This window comes from Chironomus tepperi, unplaced genomic scaffold (assembly GCF_022539635.2).
Source record: "Chironomus tepperi strain 1889 unplaced genomic scaffold, CSIRO-AGI_Ctep_v1 contig_364, whole genome shotgun sequence".
Lineage (NCBI taxonomy): Eukaryota > Metazoa > Arthropoda > Insecta > Diptera > Chironomidae > Chironomus > Chironomus tepperi.
In genome coordinates, this window is record NW_027226486.1 from 1914312 (window position 1) to 1936873 (window position 22562).

Consider the following 22562-nt stretch of genomic DNA (forward strand, 5'->3'; position numbering starts at 1 on the left):
CAACTCATGTGATTAGACTTTGACCATCAATGGCGTTCAATTAGAAGGTTTTTGGGCTTATTTCCAAAAGAACAGTAGCTTAAAATCGACAAAATACGATGAAAAGCTAGAAGAATGCTTTCAGGATACTTCCACACTTACCTCCATGGATCTTAGATTTTCCGATGACTCGGTGACACAGCATTGTCCTAGCAAGTCTGTCATGATGCTCGGGCTAGTCGAGTCATCCTAGTCGACTTACAGTTCTAGCTCAAATAGAAATTAAGGAACCAAATAGAGCCAAATTATTACCAAATTGAGGCAGTTCCGTGATGGACACATAAAGGATCCACACTGTAACTTTCTTCATTAGTGCCACTCAAGTTATTGTCTCAATGTTTCTCAATTACATACCTCATTATTGTCAATCAATTTTCACATTTCTAAAAATTGTCCTGTCTAAAAACACATTTTCCAAATTGAATTTTTTTCGTCCACTTCAAGTAACTAATCTCTTTTATTAACCCGTATGTCATATATTTTGACATCAAAGTCTAATAACATTTAATATAAAGAACAACTTCAAATATAATATTGACAATTTTGTAAACAAAATTACATTAATTGAATTTTATTTCCATTGTCTTAAGAATATATAGACTGGTGGTCGTTTATAGGGGTTGTTGATAAGGAGAACAGACAAGGAGCATGCTTATGTGTATTGAGCATTAATAGACAAATAGCATACTTTCTTGATACAGAAATACCACTTAGGTATCTAAAAGCAGTTTCTTTGTCTGTTAGGGGAAAGGGCTCAATTATATTGATTGAGTATACTCATGAGTACAGCCATTTAGTTGAGTATGCTCATTATCTGGTAGGCTAAGGAGGGTTGTCCATACATTTTATAACTCAAAAACTACTTTTTATGTCAAAATCAATTAACTAATGGCACAAGGATTAAAAATATACTTTTTATAACGTTTTATGCAGTGGTGGGCAACCTATGTGCCACGGCACATGCGGTAGACTACTAAAATGATTACAAATGCTTTGAATCGTATACAAATCGGTTTTGATCGAAACCTACAACCAAAGTGTGATTTGAAAAAAGGTTGTCCACCACGTCAACAAAGCAACGACCACATTATTGATTAGATAAAAATAAATCCAATAAACTACTCTAAATGCTCAAAAATAAATTTTTTTCTTAATGCTTAAAGCGAGATTCACATCGGAAAAAACAACAAAATGTTATTTCCACGAAACATTAAACAGCACGTGAAACAAAAAAAAAAATCAATTCTCGTCCACAGCCATCGAAAAGCCAGCCGGTTTCATATGGCCCACAGCAACAAGATCACTTTCATCAAAAACATTCTCATCATCGTTTTGTGTTTGACTTAAATTTTGCTTGTTTATCGTCTCCATCATTTCACTTTCATCCATATTCATCGTCTTGAGATTTTTTATTGTCTTTTGGATACTCTTCATGAATATACTTTCCATTTTATCGACTTGTATTGGCTGTTCGTCCGCCAATTTTGGATTTAACATTATATCGATTGGCATTTGACTTTCGACTGATAAAATTGCTGATATTGGCTGTTGCAGTCGTACATTACTGTATGATGATATCACATATGCTGGAATGCATGTGATTCTCATGGTAATTTGTAAAATTGTCAATGCTATTAATAGTATCTACGGATAGGAATGAAAATTACATTTGACATAGAATCAGGTACGATTTGTTGCTACTTTACCTTCATTATACTGACTTATTTATGTCCAATATCAATAAAATGCACTCAAAAAGCAGATGTGACTCGCGCGCGCTTCCACTTGTGTCAACTCAAAAATCAATACTAAACGAAAGCGTACGGAAATACTTTTGAATTTATATATTTATCTATTGACATTCAGCAATTCGTTGGTCTCTTTTTCTTCTACTTCGTCCGTGCCTTTCTTCTTCAAGTCTTGAGAGCGGAATTTCTTTTATCACTTTTGCTCTTCTGCTAGTGACGTTTAGGAAGGCATATATGGAATATATTTTTGGTGTGTATCTCTTTATCACTGACTGTGGAGAGCGGAAGAAGAGAGAAATGATAAATAAATATTTTTGAGGCAATTCTTTGAATTCTTTGGTGAGGTTGTTGTAATGTTGGATGGCGGAAATAGATTTGTAGGTTATGGTATAGTCAGATATTTGATTTATGGTTGTTTGAACTCTAGTAGACCTGCAACTTAAAAGAAGAGCTGCTAAGGTATTTTACAGTCATTTTGACGGTTATTTGCATCACGAGGTTGGTCATGGTTGTACGTTAGCTCAGTGACTATGTCATGTCACTTAGGACAATCATAGCCAAGCCACACAATGTGTTTCCGGGAATTTTAGAAGATTACTTACCGGCACCGTGACTGCCGATTTTTGATCCTATTTTAAGGTGAAAAATGCGATTTATCATAATGTGCTGCTCGGGATAGTTGATGATACGTAGGCTTTTGGAGCATTGGGCAGCTCGGGTGATTATTTTGTTAGTTTCATGTCCTTTTAGGATACGTTTTCTAACTAAGAAATTCTTAAGGAACTTCGTAGTTGTCAGGATACCACAAGGTCACTGTGCTTACTGCAAAACATCAAAATGACGTAAGAACAGCCAATCGACCCCATAGCGTTACCCTGACGTCAGCATATGACTCATTTCGACGACAAAAGTCTAAATTTTCCATAACATGCAATTCTAGCAGACTTCACAAAATCCCAGCAACATCAAGTCAGTCTATGATTATGTCTGAATGTCATGCAAACCAAATGCTCGACTATCTCTAACAATCCAACTTTTCCTTAACATCCACTTCGAAAATGAACAAACTTTATCTAACAAAAAAAACTTTTTCACAAGTCCCTTACGTACACCGAAAATAATAAGCAATAAAAATTAACACCAAACTTTTTTGTTGAAAAGTTCTCGAAAAGTAGCCTTTCATTTATATCCAACATAATAATAAAAAACATTTAATAACTTCGAGTTCCGAAACTTCCGAAACTTCCGAAACTTTTCCGGGACCGGGACGGGATCGGGACGGGACCGGGAAATCCCGGGACTGTCCCGAAAAAATATGTACTAAAAAGTACAATATTTTAATGTTTTTTCAGTGTTTTTATGCTAAATATCTATTGTCAAAAATTTAATGATGGATTTAAATTTGCAAAACTCTTGAACCTGATTCGTTTTAAATGATTTTAAAATAGAAAAGCAATAAAAAATTCTAAATTAAACTATCATGTTTACCGTTTGCATGATAAAGAAGAAACAAATCTTAGTTATGAGAAATAATCACAAATATTTGTAATCAATTTAAAAAGCTTTGACCCTTTCAATTTTTGAAAAACCTCAAATTAGCTGAAAATCTATAGGTTTATTTAAAAATGTTTTTTGATTTAGTCAAGATTTAGTTTAAATTATTTGCCACTGCATTTTAGAACAAGAACCAAAAAACCCTAATAAATTTTAAATTGTTAACTCAAAGACAATCAAAATACGAATTTATAGCTCCATTTTTCTCGTGTTTTTTTTTATCAAATTATAAATTAAGTTTTTGGTTTCAAATGAAACGTCTTTTATTTTTATTTTTTTTTATTTTGTTAAGAGATTATAAGAATTTTTTTTAATACCTGGTCCCGCGGGACCAGTCCCGGAAGATTTTCGGGACTCGGGACGGGACCGGGACGGGACAGTCCCGGGATTTCCCGGTCCCGGTCCCGGTATCGGGAAAGCATAGTTCTTATTAGTGAAGGTTGTAATGATTTTTGAATGGTAGGGTTAAGTTTTGTGGGGATTCTAGTTTGGAAAAGAGTTAATTCTAGGAATGCTGCAAGGAGTATAACCAGAGGGACATCCCTGAATATTCAGAGGATTAACCAGGGATGAATCCAGGGAGTGGGGGCTTAATTTGGCTCCTAAAACCCCTCCTGAGTCTGCTTCTGGTTAATTGTTTGTCTGGCTCTTAAAAGTTGTTGCCCGAAAAGATCACGACCAGAAAGAGACCTGCTTCAGCCTAGTCCGATGAAAAATTTCATCAATTTTAGCTCCAATCTTGAGTTTGGCAGGCGAATCGTTGACTTTTTTGCAATTTCTATGCCGCATATCATCAGGATTGATATAAACAGCATTAAACTTAGAATTGTTAATGACTATAGGCAATGAATAAGTAGGAACCAGCAATAGAGCTAGCTTTAGTTGCTATATTGATTATAAATTACATTTGAATTCCAAAAGACACTCGAATTGTCGGAAAATAGGGTCCTGAGAGCGATATGACATTGAATAGGGGCAGATTTAACTAAATATTACTCCAAATTAATCTGTATTGTCCAACGAAGTAAGTGATTATGCCAAATCCAAAAAATAGCATCTAAAATAGTCCTTTGTCCAAAGTTGACTATCCATTCCAGTCAAATTCTAGTCCATTTAACAAAACTTATCTAAATCTACACAAAATTAATATTTAATCCCCCATTTTAACCCTGACCTAACTTTCTTTAATCCAAACAAATCAACAGTCATGTCAAGAACTAATTCAAATGTTAATTTGACATGCAAAAAAAGACTCGAAAAAGACCTGGTAATTGTTAATGGACAGTAGAGAGATAATTGAGAGAAATTTGTCAAGCAAATAGAAAAGAAAAAAACATTTTAAATATCTAATGAGTTAGCTAAACATGATGAAGACAAATGAAAAGAGTAAACAATAAGAGAATGCAGCTATGAGATAAGTATAAATGAGAGGAATACGAGTGATGAAATATGCAAATTAATCCTGCATAAATTGTGAGAATGACACGTCTGATGATTAATTTAATTCATTTTTAATGCCGGAAATGGATTAATGATCAATATTTCATCATTAGTTGAAGTTTATCCGATGGAGTTTTTTGAATGTCGATGGAATAATTCATTTAAGGCATGTATAGCGAGATGCTGGATTTTTGTTTAAAATTATTTTGAGAATGGACAATATTTGATAGAATTTTAACTGAATTATCGGACTAGGGCAGTTTTGGAACGATTAGTAACTCATAGCACGTAGCGTGAATGCTGATGAAGCTGTTATGGCTGATTAAGATAAAAAATAAAATTCGCCGCATTGCCCCACGTGGATAAAATTTGCGACTACATTATTAATCGTATAATATCGAATAAACGTCTATATTCTGATTCTGATACCCTAAATTTGATTTAGGAAGAATCCAAATAGTTCTTTAAACAATATCAGGACAAATTACAATCCCGAAATGCACATCGTGTTGTCCACTGCACTGCTATATCACCACATTAATGATAACCCAAGAAATTGTCCGGACGGCACTTTAATAACTGATTTTGACTCATTTTAATGACCCAAACTCTGTGTCGCTCAGGAATTTCCCTTCCTCATTAAAAATACATCATGAGAATCAGATAAACTCAGAATTGTTGAATATCCAACTTTTATATATTTATGATGTCCTTAATTAGAAAAACAGCATTTATGCATTCCTACAATGAAGTTAGGGGCGTCATTAGTAAGCAACCTTTCATAAAGACAATCATTCTAATTATAAGTTTTATTTTCAAGTAGATACAGATTTGTAAATATTCAGTAATTACATCCTTGACATTTAGTTAAAGTAGTTTGTACCATTAATTGTATTGAGCATACTTGTAAAAGAAAATCAATTCAAGAAATTAGAGTATTTTGTGTCTATCATTAGAAACAGCATAAATAATGATTTGTGCTATTATTGGTATTGACCCGAGTGGTTCGGGATGGTTGGTAGGATGCAGAATAAGGTCAAAATCCAGAAACCCGCAATTTTGGCCATAAAAATGCATCAAAATCCGCCGTCACGGTGACTCCAGCGCAATCTTGTGTCTTAGCGTTAAAACGGCGACGCAACAGCACCCTACATGGTGTCATGTTCGGGTTGTAATTTCAAAAACTGAACTTTATCACAGTGTGTCCCTCGGGCTCCTACAAAAAAACTATTAAAGAGTCATTGACGTAAAACTTCATCTATTTTTACCTTAATATTTTATTTATAGAAGAGACATGCACATGGAAAGAATTAGGAATAGAATTAACAGAGCATGTGTAGCAACAAAACTCTAATAAATTGAAGAACTTTATGGTTCAAGAAGTAAGAAAAAAGTTTACTGAAGCTTTGAAATTACCGAGAATTTACATTATGGCAATGTTTAAATTGTAAAAGTATTTAGGTTTTTATTTAGTTATTTGAGTATGGAATCCTGGTCTGTACATGTTAGGGTGTTGGATCTCCTTTATGGTAGCGTCATGAGCGGTTATTTGGCTTAATCATCCCTAAATTTGACGTTTAATATAATAATGATTTGGATGACCCAAATGCCTGGAAGCCTCAACCCAGGAATGCCATGTCCCTACCGGGTATGTCAACAACAGTTATACCTGCACATCTGCAAAAAAAAACCACACATTCTCTACTAAAATGTTAAACAAAAATTTCTATGGATAAAAATACATTTGAATAGTCTGAAAAAAGTTTCAATCAACGAAAGTAAATAGCATGTGTGAATGCATACTCGGAAAAAGTTCAAGTTTTATAAAAGCTGTGGTATTCTTAATGGGGAATAAAGACTTTTTTGTGGGTACAAAATTGCTGTAGCTTAAACATTATAAAATGCTGGAAGTTTATTTATAGTAGACCATAATTTAAGTGCTGAAATAAATAATCAGGAGCATAGTTTTGGGTATTGTTGGTTTAAGGATAGAATAGGAGTAGGCAAGCTGCGTACATAAGAGTGGTTTGGAGGATACTCACGTGTAGTGCTGTTTCATAGTCTTATAACAGAGACTTAATAAGAAAGGAAAAAGGTGTAAGAGGTCGCTTAAAAGTCCCTTACCCGAATCCTTCTAGAATTTTCTAGGAGGGTGTCCATCTCCCATCCAATTTTCGGATACTACTTATTTGCTTCGATGGTCGCACAGATCGGCTGTGATCGATTGATTCTCTCAGTTGACTTCTAAAACTGGCTCTATTGCTTGTTGCCTTTTGCCAATCGGCAATGCCAAGTTCTACACTATCTCTGTCAACAGCCTCTTAACAGCCTGGTTACGTTCCTGTCCCATAATCCTATTCATCATCTATAAAACCCAGAAAAATTGGCTAATTTAGTCATCGCGATGTAATTTTATTGCAATCCTCTCCCATTTTAAAATTCTACATCAATAAATTAATTTTAAAACTCAAGTAAACTGTGCACACGACCCTCCTTCAACATCCCCCCCCGAACGAGCATGACTTGCAGTTTAGCATACAAATTTTTTTAATGAATCATAAATTACAACATCTAGATTAAAAAAGAAAAAAATCGAGGAAGTAAATGTTCCTTTCTACTCATAATATGTTCCTACATAAAAGACCATAGAAATCGCAAGATCTAAAAAGGATATTCAATGTCTACGATGAAGGAGATATGAACGAAATGTAATAAAAGAAAATGAAAATTTAATAAACGAAAAGAGCCTTGATCCATTTTATATGATGATATTATTATGCGATTTAGGTCATAATGCCTCCTTGTGCTTCTTATAAACTTTTGCCTTTTTATTACATCCAATAAAATATCAGAAAAGAAAAGCAGTTACGCGTTCTAAAAAATTTTTCGTTTACAAAGTGCCGAAAATTACGAGTCAAAAAAAGCTGTAATAAAAATTGCGACAATACAATGACATTACTGTCTTCATGTCTGTGTATTTTACAGTAATGGTGTACAGGGGTGTAGTCAGAAGGACATGGGAGGGTGGGAGGTGGTTGGGTATGAAACCCCTCTATTTCATCCCCCTCTATCCGCCTCTATCCGTCACTATGCCTCTAGCCTAGTTCCCCTCTATCCGTCTCTATCAGAATCTGATCCGCTTCTATCTGCCTCTATCCCCTTCTATCCCCTCAATCACTCTATCCGCATCTAACTGCCTCTATCCGTCACTATCTGCCTCTATCAACCCGCCTCTATCCCCCTCTATCCCCCTCCTAAATCCACCCCTGTCCTCCATACATCTGCAGTAAATAAAAGCGAAAATATGTCATTAGATTTTATTCCATTTCGTACCTAATAGCAGTTTCGCGAGCATTTCATTTCGTAACATTATGGTTTCAATAAAAAAAATAGCGAATGAAGGAGACTGTATAATAATAAGGTATGCCAGCGGGTGCTTATTGTACAATAGAATAAAAATTGCAGAAACAACGCCCGAAAGCTTTTTTATGCTGCTTCTTCTTCTTGGCTTCTTATTTATATGAGCTACATTATTATTATTATTCGTACTTTCCATCTTATTCCTTTTTCCCTTGATAAATGAGCTCATTTGAGCATGACACAACAAGTAATTTACAGGAAACTTCTCTATCTTTGTCTCATTCGATGTATAGAGCATGAGTATGCATTTATAAACAGTTTCTTGTTAGTTTAAGTTTATGATAGGAAAATTGAAGACAGTTGAGGGTTGACTGGTGGGGTTGTGGAGCGCATTTTATGGGAAGTTGCATTTGGAACAGCTTTATAGAGAGCCAAGGGTTATTGTATGTTTTATTATGAGTTATGGCAGTTGACTGTTGCTTTATAGAGTTGATGTGGTTGTTTTAGGTCACAATAAGTCATGTCTCTAGAAGTAAGCTACGTCTAATGCCTAAATGTCTGAAAAATGGATCAAAAACAGCCAAGGTATAGTCATCCAGATTCAACCATTCTTAGCTCTACAGCAACATCCAGCAGACATTTATCGTATATCGATCGAATTTGCTGTAAAAATGAAGTCGACTGGAATTTTCAAGCAATTTCCCATCCTCAATGTCCTCAATGTCAGAAAAAGCTTTAATTTTAAGCCTCTTGAAAACAGTTCCTCAACAAACTTTCTAAAATAACAAGTGAATTCCACAAATTTTGTTGATTTAGGACCGTAGTTCTTCTGAGAATCAATCCTTCAATCGATTTTTCAAGCTCCAGAGCACTCTTTAAGAAAACAGCATGCATAGAGAAATCCTTCCAAAAATTTTCCACATCAATAATCTCCAGAGCTTCTTAAGGAGACATAAAAAGTGTCTCTCGAAACTTTATTGAATTTTGAATTGCCATTTATCTTCAACATGGGAGCATTTGTCATATTTATATCTGTCATAATCTGTTGCAGATGGGATATCAAGGAAGTGAGGGATTGACATCAAATCCTTATGGACATTACCCGTCAATTTGTTAAGGATTTTTCAGAAAAAATTCCCAAAATCATCCCTAAATTTTAGCATCAACCACTTAACCTCACCCCAAAAATTCTGCCTACATCCCTGACCTCTCGAGGACATCCAACTCTCTAAAAAAATTTAATTCTTGATAACAAAATGAAGAAATTTCTTTCAAATGTGTCCCTGAAGGCACATTTAGAAAGCTTGCCGAATGATTTGGCCCCATTTAGCCTATGTGTTACTAAAGGAGCAATAGAATATTGTGGCTTATTATTGAAGGAAGATGAATGTCTGAATTTAGGTTTGAAATAAATTTGGTTGAATCCCAGTCGACTTCGAGGTCTATTTAGAAGTTCTATGATTGATATTTGATACTTGATGCTGTTTGGGTACTGGAAAATCGATTGATCTTTAAATCTGGAATACAATTTGATGCCTGATTGAGGATGGGCAGTGTTGCTGAGGTGTACATCACACATAGACACCCCTAATTCATCGTATGCAGACTTAGAAACACATCAAATCTGAAGAACTCATAAATATGTCAATGAACCACATAAAATGCTCAAAATTTTCATGTATATAGAAACGTACGGAAGTTACGTATCGCATATAAGTGAATTTTGTCAAAGAATACAAATGTTGGTTCTTGATTTTGCTACAAGACGCTACGATAGGTAGAAGGGCTCTAAAAAAAGCTATTTTCAGCGTTACGTTACTTCCGAATATTCCCCAACCAGGACATAAAAATCCTTCATTCGTCAACCCCCAAAAATATATAAAAAAATTTACAGTCAATTTCATGAATTTTTAATCTTTATATTCCAATTTATCTTAATACATTACGTGCTGTTGGATATATCACATCAAGACAAACTGACCAGATAAAGTCCAACCAACCTACACAATACACTGCATCAAGACTTGCAGAGACATAAACAAGCTGAAAAAAGTATTTGCATTTTAAGATGATGTCGAGTTGGGTGTGAAGATAGTAAGGAATAATTTTTATTTTCTTATCCTCAACAAGCCATAAAGCACTTTCTTAACTTGAACTGAATACTCAGTACTCTGATACATATTTAAATTTCAATTTATTTATATCCCCGAGGTATTTGCAGCATGAATACAGACGAGAGATCCTCATGAAGATATAAAAAAAAAATCTTGTTCAGGAACATACATTGTATGGGAGATAAGAGTGATATCTTTTGGAGGGGATGATGGTAAATGATGTGGAACAGTTATGGGAAGGATTTGAGGTGTGTAGTTGCATTGAGATATTGAAATGTGGCGTGATTGCGTTAAGACTAGAAAGTAATACACTTAGAGCCAAGTAGCAGCCGATTTGAAAACTTTGGGGTTCATCCACAACTGCAGGGCTGCAGACATAAAATGCAGACATGCTATCTTGGACGAGACCAGTGGTTTTTAGCCGAACCAAGGTTTTTTTTTTTTTTAAATAAACTTTTTATTCATTAAATTTTTAACTTAATTATGTACAAAGTTTGGATACATTTTATTTGTATTTAAATTTTTAAAGGATTCTGACTTATCGCCTTCATCACTTAGTTTTTGATTTTATTTTGAAATTGTTTTGCTTTAATTTATGTTGTGGTTTATTCGGTGTTTCGCGACGCAAGACGAGTGTTGAAGTTCGCTTGCAACTTTCCGACGTAGTCCTCAATAGAGGGTATTTTTGCTTCAGTATGTAGATCTGATATCCTTTCATATCTTGTTTTGTTGAGAACAATTCTCAAGAATTTGTTTTGTAGTACTTGTAGTTTTTGTAGTTGTGTTTTTGCCATCCGTTCAAATGCTGGACAGCCGTATGTGAAGATGGGTCTCACGGCTAGCTTGTAGATGAGAAGTTTGTTTCGAACGTCGAGATGTGAGTTCCTGCTGATGAGGGGATAAAGTAGTCTTAGTGCAGTGTGAGCTCTGTTGGTCACATATTCTACATGCTGCTTTAATGTCACTCTCTTGTCGATTATCATTCCCAGATATTTAGCTTCGGTTTCCCATTTGATGTTTTCGTTGAGGAATTTGATGTTGTCTCTAGGAAGTTGCCTGGAGTACCTATTTGTGATGAATAAGGCTTGAGTCTTCTGTTTGTTGAGATTTATTTTCCATTTGTTCATGTATTGTTGTACTTTTCTTCCAGTGTGTTGTAGATGTGTTACAATATCGGCTGAGTTTTCTGCAGAATGATACAATGCAGTATCATCTGCGAAGAGTGCGATATTGTTGGTTGTTTCTCTTACAATATCATATGTGTAGATGTTGTAGAGAGTTGGTGAAAGCACTGCTCCTTGTGGTACTCCGAATTTGATTTCATTGGTTTCTGAGAACTGACCTTTAATAAAAACTGAGAAAGTTCTTTCACTTAGGAAAGATCTTACAGTTTTTATAAGTGGTAGTGGAAACCTAATTTGATCATTTTAAACAAGAGTCCGTTATGCCAGACTCTGTCAAATGCTTTCTCCACATCTAGGAAGATCATTCCTGTTGATTTCTTCCTGCTTATGCTTTCCTTTGCTGTTTTGATTACTTTGATGAGTTGGTGAGATGTTGATCGTCCTGTGCGGAAGCCACACTGTTGAGTCGGAATGATGTTGTTATCCTCCAGATGCTCGTTTATTCTATTCAGCAATACTCTCTCCAATATTTTGCTTAGGGAACTAAGCAAGCTTATTGGCCTATAGCTGCTCACTTCGTTTGCTGGTTTGCCAGGTTTTGGGATCGGGATTACTTTAGCTTTTTTCCAAACTTTCGGAAAATAGTTAAGTTTGAGACACGTGTTGATGATGAACTTCAAATATTCGAAGCCTTTTGGTGGAAGATTTTTGAGGAGTATGTTGTTGACATCGTCTAATCCTGGTGCTTTAGGATTTTTCAGATTTCTTACAATGTATGAGATTTCCTCTACATTTGTAAGTTCTGTGCAGTCACTATTTCCTCCTTCCAATGTTTCCTTCACTGCGTTGTCTACTTCCTGGGTATGTACTGGGTTGTTGTCCTCAAGTGGATTTTCGTGAGCTTTACGAAAATAGTCACTGAGAACGCTGGCTTTTTCCTTATTAGTGATGAATGTTCTATCTGCATCAATCAGCGGTGGCATCGATTTTGAACCTTTCTTGCAATGCTTTGCAATCCTCCAGACTGTTTGGTTTGATGGTTGGATTTCTGAAAGCCGCTTATTCCAGTTTGTATTTTTGAGTTCCTTAATTTTGTCTTTGATGACTTTCTGTAGGATGTTTAAATCAGTTTTGATTTGATTATCTCTGCTACGTTGCCATCTTCGTCGAAGACTTCTTTTCGTCCTGATTAAGTCTTTGATTTCTGGTGTGAGCTTTGTCGATTCAAAGTTGATCTTTCTCTTCTTCACAGTTTTGTTTCTTGAATCCATGATGAGTTCTGAGAATACTTTGATATGATGTTCTATCTCCTCTACGGTGTTGCACGGGTTTTCCAGAGTGCTGTCTTCGATGCGACGAGTTATATAAGATTTAAATTTTTTCCAGTTGGCATTTCTGTAGTCATATCTGTAAACTGTGTTGTCTGTTCTGTCAACTTTGGATGTCCTGATTTGAAAATACACAGCGCAATGGTCACTCATTGCCTCTGTGCATTTTAGTTCTGTAGTGTTCAGACTGGAATTTGAGAGCATTAGGTCGATTGTTGATACAGATTTCGTCGGATCTTCTGGATAATACGTTGGTGAATCGGGGTAGTAGATCATGAACTCCCCGGACATATCCTGTAGTATTGTCCCGGCTTTGTTTGCTACGTTGCAATTCCACTCTCGATGTTTTGCATTGAAGTCTCCGCAGATGTAGTAGTTTCCTCTGATGTTTGTTATTTTGTTGATGTCATCTCTTAGATGATCGTCTATTTCCTTCCTTTGCTTCCTCCTGGAAGATAGACGGAGAGGATGTGGCAGCTTATTGATTCGTTGATGAAGACTTTTATTCCGATGCATTCTATTAGCTTTGTGTTGTAACTTGGTTGAAGCTGATGTTTTAGATTTCTTTTGACAATGATCGCAACACCACCTTTTGGTCTATCAATGCGATCAAATCGATGAATTACGTAGTCAGGATGCGAGTCTACTTTGGAGTTTGGTTTTAGGAATGTTTCCGATATGCACGCAACATCAACGTTTTGCATGCTGAGGTAGTCGAGAAATGCTAACATCTTATCTGCAAGGCTGTTAGCATTCCAGTAAATTACGTTGATTCTTTGGTGACTACAATCCATGTTGACTCATGTAGATTTTGGCAACTTTTTGGCCGATGGCTTGTTGTACCTGTTCCTCTTTTAGGTACTCTGGCTTTTTGGTGATGATTTCGATGAATGAGTTGATGAAGAACATGCATTCATCGATTGTGCCTTGGGCTGGTGAAATTTGTTCCTTTGTATTACCACTGGATGAAGGTTCAGGATCGACCTTGTTTGTTTCCAAGGTTAGTGAATTGAAGTCTAGGTCCATAATTTCTACAACCTGCGTTGAGTTCTGTTGATGATTGTTATTGGTCTTTGGCTTTGACCTGTTGTTATTTCCATTCCTTCCCCTTCTCCTGTTTCTTCGTGTTTTGTTTTGATTTCCCTGATTTGAGGGTTTCTGTTGTGGATGATTATTTTGCGATTTTATGGTGACTGGTGCGGAGGTTTCAGAAGCTGGTTTTCTAGATGTTGTTGGTACCGGTTCTGGGATACTCCTAGCTGGTCTTTGTGATGTAAATTGATCAGATCCGCCTGATCGTTCACCTGCTTTTGATGTTGGTGGAGCATTCCTTTGTTGTCCAGCAGGATTTCGTGAATTCCTTTGTTGTCCAGCAGGATTTCGTGAATTCCTTTGTTGTTCACCTGATGGTCTGTTTTGATTTCGGTTGTTGTCGTTCATTGATTTAGCTTTCCACTTCTCGATTATTTGTTTCCTGATGTTGCATTCTTGTGAGATTGCTGTATGTTTCTCGCCGCAGAAGTGACACTTTAGTTTTTCGATTGGGACCTTGTTGGTTTCAATCGAAATGTAAGGACAGGTTTTTGAATCATGCTGTTCAGAGCATCTGAAACAGATTAGTGGTTTGTTACAACCACGTTGTCCATGACCAAACTGCAAACATTTCGAACAGAAAGAAGGTCCGTTACGCTTGTTGTTGTATTTAGCCCATTTTACTTTGAAGCCGTAGACACAGTTAACCTTTCGAAGGTTTTCCAAAATGTTACCTTCCTGTACTTTATTAAAATACAGAAGGTAGTTCTGGTCGTCGTCGTTTTCGTGTCTCCTTTGTTTCATTGTCATTTTGACAATTTTAACTGGTGATATGTTTTCCGTTTTCAACTCCTTTTCCAAGTCTACGATCTCCATCATTGGAAGTCCGTAGAGCACGAATTTCATCTGTGGTTCCTGGTTTGCATAGGTGTGAAAGTGGTGTTGTTTTTCTCTGAGGAGTTTGATGAATCTGTCGTAGTCGTCCCAACTCTCCGTTGATACAACTTTTGTTTTGAGTTTATCCTTTTTGACGTTGATCATAAAACTCCTGGGTTGGTTGTTGATCTGGTTCATCAACCTTCTGATCTCCTGTCCTCCACCACTAGTTATATGGATCGGTGGTGGTTTTGGTTTCTGCTGTGATGTTAGGTTGTTGTCTTTCGATGATGATGATATTTCACTTTGTTTTGGTTGTTCTGGTGCATTGCTGTTATCTCCGCTGAAGTTGAAAAATCTGTCATCGTACAGATTCATCCTGGCATTTGAGAAGTCAAATTGTTTTTTGTTGTCATCTTTCTTTTTGCTAGCACTAGATATCTTTTTGGCTGGCGCACTGAAGATTTCAAGTTGGCTGCGACGTTTTCTGCCCTTAATGGTTGGACGAATTGATCCATTGTTGTCTGTTTTGTTTTGAGATTTTCCATCTCAATGTCATGTTGCTTTTCGTTGTTTATATCCTCGGTGATGAGAGTTGTCCCGGGTGCTGAATCTTGTTGTTGAGATTCAGGTTGTTTTTCCGAAAGTTTTTGGTTACTTTCCTCGTTGTTGAGATTTGTTGTTGTTTCTACCATTTTGCCGAACAAGTCAAAACACGTCTGAACAAGTTGAACTGAGATTCGAAACTTTGTCTAGCCGAACCAAGGATCTAATTAAGCATAATGTCGCAAAGTCGCGTGTAACAATGACATATTGTAATGAGTATCGATTAGGTCGTGAATTGTAATCCAATTTGTCAATAGACGTCATTTATGAATCAACCCCACTCTACCCGAACATCATACTGCCACAAATGTCATTTTTCGCCTTCAATAGTCCCAAAAACGGTGATCACGGTGCCATCAGTGCAACTCCATGTCTTCATTTCAACGGAGTAACTCATCCGGCACCCGGCACCCGGCACTCGCTCAACCGGCATCCTCCCTTCTGCACTGTGCTCCTCGGGATAGTCATCCTCAATTTACAATATTTATTTCCGATCCATATCCTTTAAAGAGTTATTTTTTCCCATTTGTTCAAAACAAGACAACATACATCGATTTTAATGTTTGCTGCACAAGCGACTGTAAACAGCAATAAAATAAAAAAATCGATTCAACCAAGCCATCGAGTCTTGAATTATAATAGAGTGTAGATGGAAGAGCGTGAAATGATAAGAAAGGAAGTAAGGCGAACTGTGTTTGTAAGAATGAGTGAAGAATTTATCGCCAGCTCATAAATCATTCTGTTGAAGAACTTTGGGGGCCTTTTTATGTATAAATCGAAGGTTTATTGCGGAACTGAGTAGGAAATTATACGAAGCACGTGGAAGTTGGGAAAGAATAAGAAGAAGAAGTTTTTCAAAGTAATACTTTTGAAAATTTGATTAAGAAGAACTTTTGGTTCCTTTCTTTCTGTGGAAAGGATGGCCGTTCTGTGAATATGAATTAGACCTTGCTTAATACATGCGTAGGATTATAATGGAATAAAAGATCTAAGGAGCAATTTTTTTTTCTTTGGCTTTGTTTCTAAGGAAATAATGATTTAATGGGATGTAATGATCAATTTAGATAATTAAAGCTATTATTCTTTGATGCTGTTCGTGAGGCTTTGTCTTAAGATGGGGCTTTGTCTCAAAATGTTCATCATACATGACTTCAGAAGCAGAGCAGAGGTCGAAGCCGGGTTTGCCGGCTAGAATCAATTTTTACGAAATTAAGCTATTTTAGCTACACCATTGGGTAATATGCACAGATTCTGATTCCACTGTATACTGTAGGTCTCTCTATACTTAGTGTAAAGATCCGGTATACTCTCATCCGTTTAAAAGCTAATAGCCACGAAACGCCCCAACTCTGTTCTGGATCTTAATGATCTGAATATAACCAATCTGATTAAGAGCTTTCTATACCTTTATCTTGCCGTCCAGGTCTAGGTCCCGAAATTTGTCGAAACTTCGAAAAATTATTTTAGTTTTGGTTCGAGTCTCAATCTCGGTTCCGGTCTCTAAAAGTAGTCAAAACCGAGATTTCAAGAAAACCCTAGATCCGGCTAATTTGTAAGCCTGAATTGACAACTCTCATGTGCTTCGGCTAATTTTTATGCTTGCCGATCGGGTAAAATGAACATTTAAGCATATTATACCTGACCATAGCATTGAATTGCACGATAATTGCTGCTTGAGTTAAAAAGTGTGCTGCTAAATACTAATGGACTCTAAAAGGTTCGCAAATCTACTATTGACAGCGCTTTCAGATGCTAGTTCAGATGAAAATTAGTAAAATGGGTTGTTTTGGCCATCTTGTGAATATTTCAACAGAATAAGTGCTTTACTAGCTTGAAAATTGTTCAAATTTATTCCCCAAAAAATTAAATTCTCACAATCCATTAACCAATTTCACTGAATATTCACAAGATTGATAGCTATTCTACAATCCTAAATTAAACTTGAACTTCCGAGAACTTAAACAGCCTTTACTTCCATCTACACTTAATTTGATTTTCTTCTTATCAAATCCGACCATTTATTTATTGAAGCTTGTATTGACTTTCCAATCGAAATACACTTGGGCCATTTTAAACCATTTCACAACTCAAGCGTGTCAATTTTCAGAAGGAAAGGCTTTTCTCATCGTGTACTTTATTTCCCAAAAAATGCTGAAGACTTCCTTGATTATTTTTGATAGTGTTAATGCAGTTTATCAATTTTTGTTCGTACCCAAAAAGTGTATCAACATTGCTGCTGTTATCGACTCAATTTTATACAATTAAAAATCATTATTCATTTATTAGGCATCACATTATGGCTGAATTGGAAAGAATATTCGATGATTTATTATCTGAAAAGGAAGAATCAGGGGTGTAGTTAGGGTGAGGTTTGAGAATTGAGTAGCTTTGACCCTCCAACCCGAGAATTGAGGAGCTTTGACCCTCCAACCCGAGAATTGAGGAGCTTTGACCCTCCAACCCGAGAATTGAGTAGCTTTTACCCTCCAACCCGAGAATTGAGGAGCTTTGACCCTCCAACCCGAGAATTGAGGAGCTTTGACCCTCCAACCCGAGAATTGAGGAGCTTTGACCCTCCAACCCGAGAATTGAGGAGCTTTGACCATCTAACCCGAGAATTAAGGAGCTTTGACCCTCCAACCCGAGAATTGAGTAGCTTTTACCCTCCAACCCGAGAATTGAGGAGCTTAGACCCTCTAACCCGAGAATTGGGGAGCTTTGACCCTTCAAACCAGGAGGTGGTTGGCTCTGACCCTCCAATAAAAGAGTTGGGAAGCTTTGACCCCCCTTGAATACGTCCCCGACAAGACACAAAAGAAAAAAGGCAACAAAAAACTTTCATCACAATGTGTATGAATTATTTAAGTAGGATCCTATCCCCATATCATTCAAAGCATGTATGCCAATGTTATCGACATTGAGTAAGAATAAGGATAAGGCATAGAAAAAAAAGAAAAAAAATTGTGAATACTTTTTCGGAACGTGATTGATTTTATCATTATGTGTTCAAAAATAAATCTCTGAATTTTCCTTCTTTTTTTTGTTGTATGGACTTGGAATACAAAGAATACACAATTTCGTGCCTTTTGACTTTTTTTTTTGGCAAAAGATATTTTTTATCGATTGAACATTCTTATGGGCTTAAAAGTTACTACAAAAATTTGTCACATAAATTATCCATTTTCAATTTTTTTCTATTTCTTTTGTTGCTGAACTGAAAATCCTTTTTTGGCACGAACTGTGCATTTTTAGCATGTCTGCGGCTGTGTGATTTTGCGCAACAAGTAAAACTATAAATTAAAGTTGTACATGAATAATCTTGTCAACGCGAACAATGTTGTAATGGTGGTGTGAGGCTTGGGAAATGTAGTTACGGTTCATTTTTCATTGTGAAATTTGATAATCCTGTTGTTGTTGTTGTTTTGGGTTCTTTGTTACTTTTTATTATTTCATGGTTGTGTAATTTGTAACAATTTCTGTTGAATGGGACACGATTTATATTGAATTATTCTGGTGAGAAATGGATTTATTCTCATTATTTCCATACTGAATAGTTTAAATTGAATAATTGATCCAGAATCCAGAATTTTGCCGGCGTGACGTAGATTCGTTTGCGAATTCAGCACTATACCAGAGTCACATCAACCTATAGCCGGACTTTCAATCGATTACCCGATTTTTCTATTCGAGTATGCTATACATGCATCTTCCGGTCATTGCTTATTCTAGGTATCCATGTGACTTCACCTTATATTAAAATTCATTTATTAACTATGGAATGTAAAAGAATCTACTGGAAATGGTACAAAATTTACAATACCTTAAATTTTCCTGATTGGACAATCTGATTCGACTGATTTGACTACTCAATTCCAAGTTGTAAGAGCGTCTAGTCAAATATGAATGTTATCAGCAATGATGCGAAGGTGCCATCAATTTTGAACAAATTTTGATCATTTTGACCATTTCTGTATCTTTTGTCATCAGACATAATCGTAAGCTACGTGGACAATATTACAGTAAAATCTGCTTCACAGTAAAGCTACCTGGAAATCTCTTTTTATCCTCATGAAAAGTGCCCATCATGTAGACAACATTTCAACATGTGTCAAACAGAGTTGACAATTGGCAGACGGCAATGGGCTAAAGCTCTCTGAATATCAAATATTATCGACGGCTAATGGCCAGCAACAAATCAGAGGCCATCAGTCTCTAGAATGGCTGGCATAGCTATGGTGTAGAATGTTATGCACAATTATTGCATCTAAAATGCATGAATTTGTAAATTTTTAACGAAAACACATCCAAAAATAGTCCACAACATTTAATGCTATTAATAAATTCTAAATGCTGTCATGAGAATAAATCACTGTGGTTAGAAAATGAATTTAAAATTCTAAAAATTCCACAAATTTTTGTTTCATTCAAAATGAGCGTAATTTGAAGAAATAATTACAATAGTTACAAAAATATCTGTACCAATAGCTCCGGGAATCATAGATGCGGAAAATTATCATGAAAATTTCCCCAACTAGCACAAAAAACTTTCTCACCATTTCAATTTACATTAATAAAATGCACGACAAATGAAAAAAACTTTTTTTTTGGGTATATACGACCGTAAATGTAATTTTCATGAAAATTCACATTTAATTGCGGTGCCGCAAGTGGTTTCACCATATACAAAAAAAAAAGTCCATAGTGATAACAATATTGTTCATTTAAATGAAACTTCCGAATCAAATTACACAAAAATTATCATTGACATTTTCCATATTTTTCTTCTCTTCTTGTTAGCCTTTTCAGGACGACTATACATGCTGCATACTCTCAGCTTATTCATGAATAAAAACGTTAATTTACAAGCATTGTTGTAAATTTTTTTTTAAAAAGTTTTCCCGGGGTCGGATAATAAATGGGCTTATGAATACAGAGACTTTCTCTCTCGAGTAATACTCAAAATTAATGGCATTCGTGACAAAGTTGAGAAATAACGTGAAGTTTGCAATTGAAGATAAAAAGTATGAAAACATGGAAAATCGTTCTATGGAAAAATGTGGAAATATTTTCTAGTACTCTATTATGCTCTTAAATGAAACTAGTTACAAGACTTGAAGATATATTGTGATGACGCTGTTAGTTAGTTGTAATTTGATGGATGAAAAGGTGAATTTGAGACTGTTTTACAATATTTATATGAAATTAGATTAACGATCAAATTCTAGGCTATGGCTGCCGCATAGCACAAGTCGATTAATTGATCTTAAATCCAACACCAGGTTGGTATTGATTTGACTTTGGATTGGTGCCGGATATTCCGTCATCATGTCAGAATCACGCTTATGTGTAGCCGGATTTTTGCTATCCAAGGATGGAATTGATCAAAACCTTACAATTTCTAAGTTTCTAGAGAACCTAGTACACTTCCCTAGAACATAACTCGATTGTGAGTCGAACCCACGTCCTGTTAAGTAACTTCTTTTTAATTGCAACGTCTTAATTACAAGTCAAGTGTTCTTACCTACTGGGCTGCTGAGGGTTAGTTTGGAACGTGGCAAAAATGACACTTAAGTCTTAGTCTCTATTCTTCTCTATTCAGTGCTTAGTGCACAATTCTTACCGTTGTATTGAACCACATCACAGCCCTCATCCAAAAGTAATCTGTTACAAGTATACAAAGCAACCAACATTTTATCCCTCAACAATCAATTCCTTTCAAATACTTCTTATCATTATAATCATGTTAAATGCTTCGGGTTTATTCACTTATTATGTAACGCTATTGGACACAAGGTCAAAACCATCTGCTTGGGATGACTCAGATTTTGTTGCATATCAAGCAATGAAAATTACCAAGGAAACGAAACGAGGAAAGGGATAGGTATCCAAAAAGTCAAATTACGTAACATGTCATCAACCCCTTATCAATTCATTAAACGCTTCACAAAAAAGGTCACATGTGTGAAAGTCAACTAAATGAAAGGGTAAATTGAGCAACAAGAGAGAAAATCAATTTCCGTGTCGAATCATTTACCTTCCTTTCATGAAAGAAAAAAAAAAAAACAGAACATCGAGGAAAACAAACAAATATTAAAGTGTTTAGATTGCCTTTCATTTCCACTGTTGCTGCCTATTTTTATTCTTATAACACGAAAAGGCTTAATGTAGCATTTAGTTTGTGATAATAATAGAGCCTAGGAAGGGAAAATGTCATACTTTGAAAATGCCAATTGTAGTCAGATTCATTTGTTGACAGATCAATTAAAATTATCTGTTTGTGTTTATAACAAATGAATTGTTTGCGGTACGATTGTGCCTTAATTGGATAGTTTTGATATTTGATAGCTTTTGATGCTTTCGAGGTATTGTCTTTTGTAGCATGTTTTGCCTTTTGTTTAGTTATATGATGCTGACATTGATTGTGTTTTGGCAAGGATGTAGATCGTGATTTGTCAATATCTTAGGATGTATCTGAAGACAGAGTCGATGAAGGTGTGGTTCATGGAACCGTCCCATGTACCAGACCTCCTTATGTACCACACCATTCCATGTACCAGACCTCCCCATGTACCATACCCCCTTTATACAGTCCCTATAGTCTATCTCTATATAAAATTGCAACACCAATCTAATCAATTCTCCCTAACTTTATTCTATTTCCAGACAGTTGAGCAACAGCCACCATTAAATACATTCAACGTGACGCGATATCAGAATAGCGTGAAACGGCTAAAGAAATGCCGTTTACATCAAAAAAGCGTAAATCAACATCAACAGTTGGATTAGCGAATATATCAATATCATCAAATGTAGCTATAGGCACGTTCACGCTTCTACTGTTTATTGCACAAATCATTAATGGACAATCGAATCCACCACAAACGTGTCCAACAGCAAATGACATAAGTCCATGTCAATGTCAAGTGAAAAAGAATGGCTTGGATATATTGTGTGAAGCGACGGATGTGACACATATCACACATGCCATGACCGTCCTTAAGCCCAAGAGTCCCATCATATTTTATCTAAAACTTCGTCATAATAATTTACCTAAATTGCAAAGCTTCATTTTTCTTGCTTTGGATATTCGGCATTTGACCATACATAATAGTTCACTTGCTGTTATTGAAGAGACGGCACTCAGCTCATTAGGTATGTGACGTTTTTTTTAGCGTGTTGATAATATTTTCCTCATTGTCATGCGGAACTTTTGATGATGATTGAGTTTTTAAGGGCGTTTAACTTGATGGATGTACGATTTTTTTAGCATATGCAGTTTGACTGCTTATCTATTAGACTATATGTCGTCGTAATGTCCATCGCGTTCTTCGTGTTCTTCGT

General features: G+C 35.9%; 2 protein-coding genes across 2 annotated transcripts in view; one reads left to right on the forward strand and one right to left on the reverse strand.

Annotated features, from left to right (window-relative positions):
* LOC139095302 (leucine-rich repeat-containing protein let-4) overlaps positions 1-22562 on the forward strand; it is a 57807-nt gene that overhangs the window by 15037 nt on the left and 20208 nt on the right. Inside the window, exon 4 of the mRNA XM_070646624.1 lies at positions 21885-22373. Within this exon, the coding sequence (XP_070502725.1) occupies positions 21959-22373 (415 nt within the window). The 5' untranslated portion in view covers positions 21885-21958. The remainder of the gene's footprint in view (positions 1-21884; positions 22374-22562) is intronic.
* On the reverse strand, positions 478-1834 carry LOC139095390 (uncharacterized). Its single transcript, XM_070646722.1, has 2 exons — positions 1746-1834; positions 478-1683 (listed from the first exon to the last, which is right to left on the reverse strand). The coding sequence occupies exons 1-2, from the start codon at positions 1749-1751 to the stop codon at positions 1279-1281; spliced, it is 411 nt and encodes a 136-aa protein (XP_070502823.1). The 5' UTR covers positions 1752-1834; the 3' UTR covers positions 478-1278.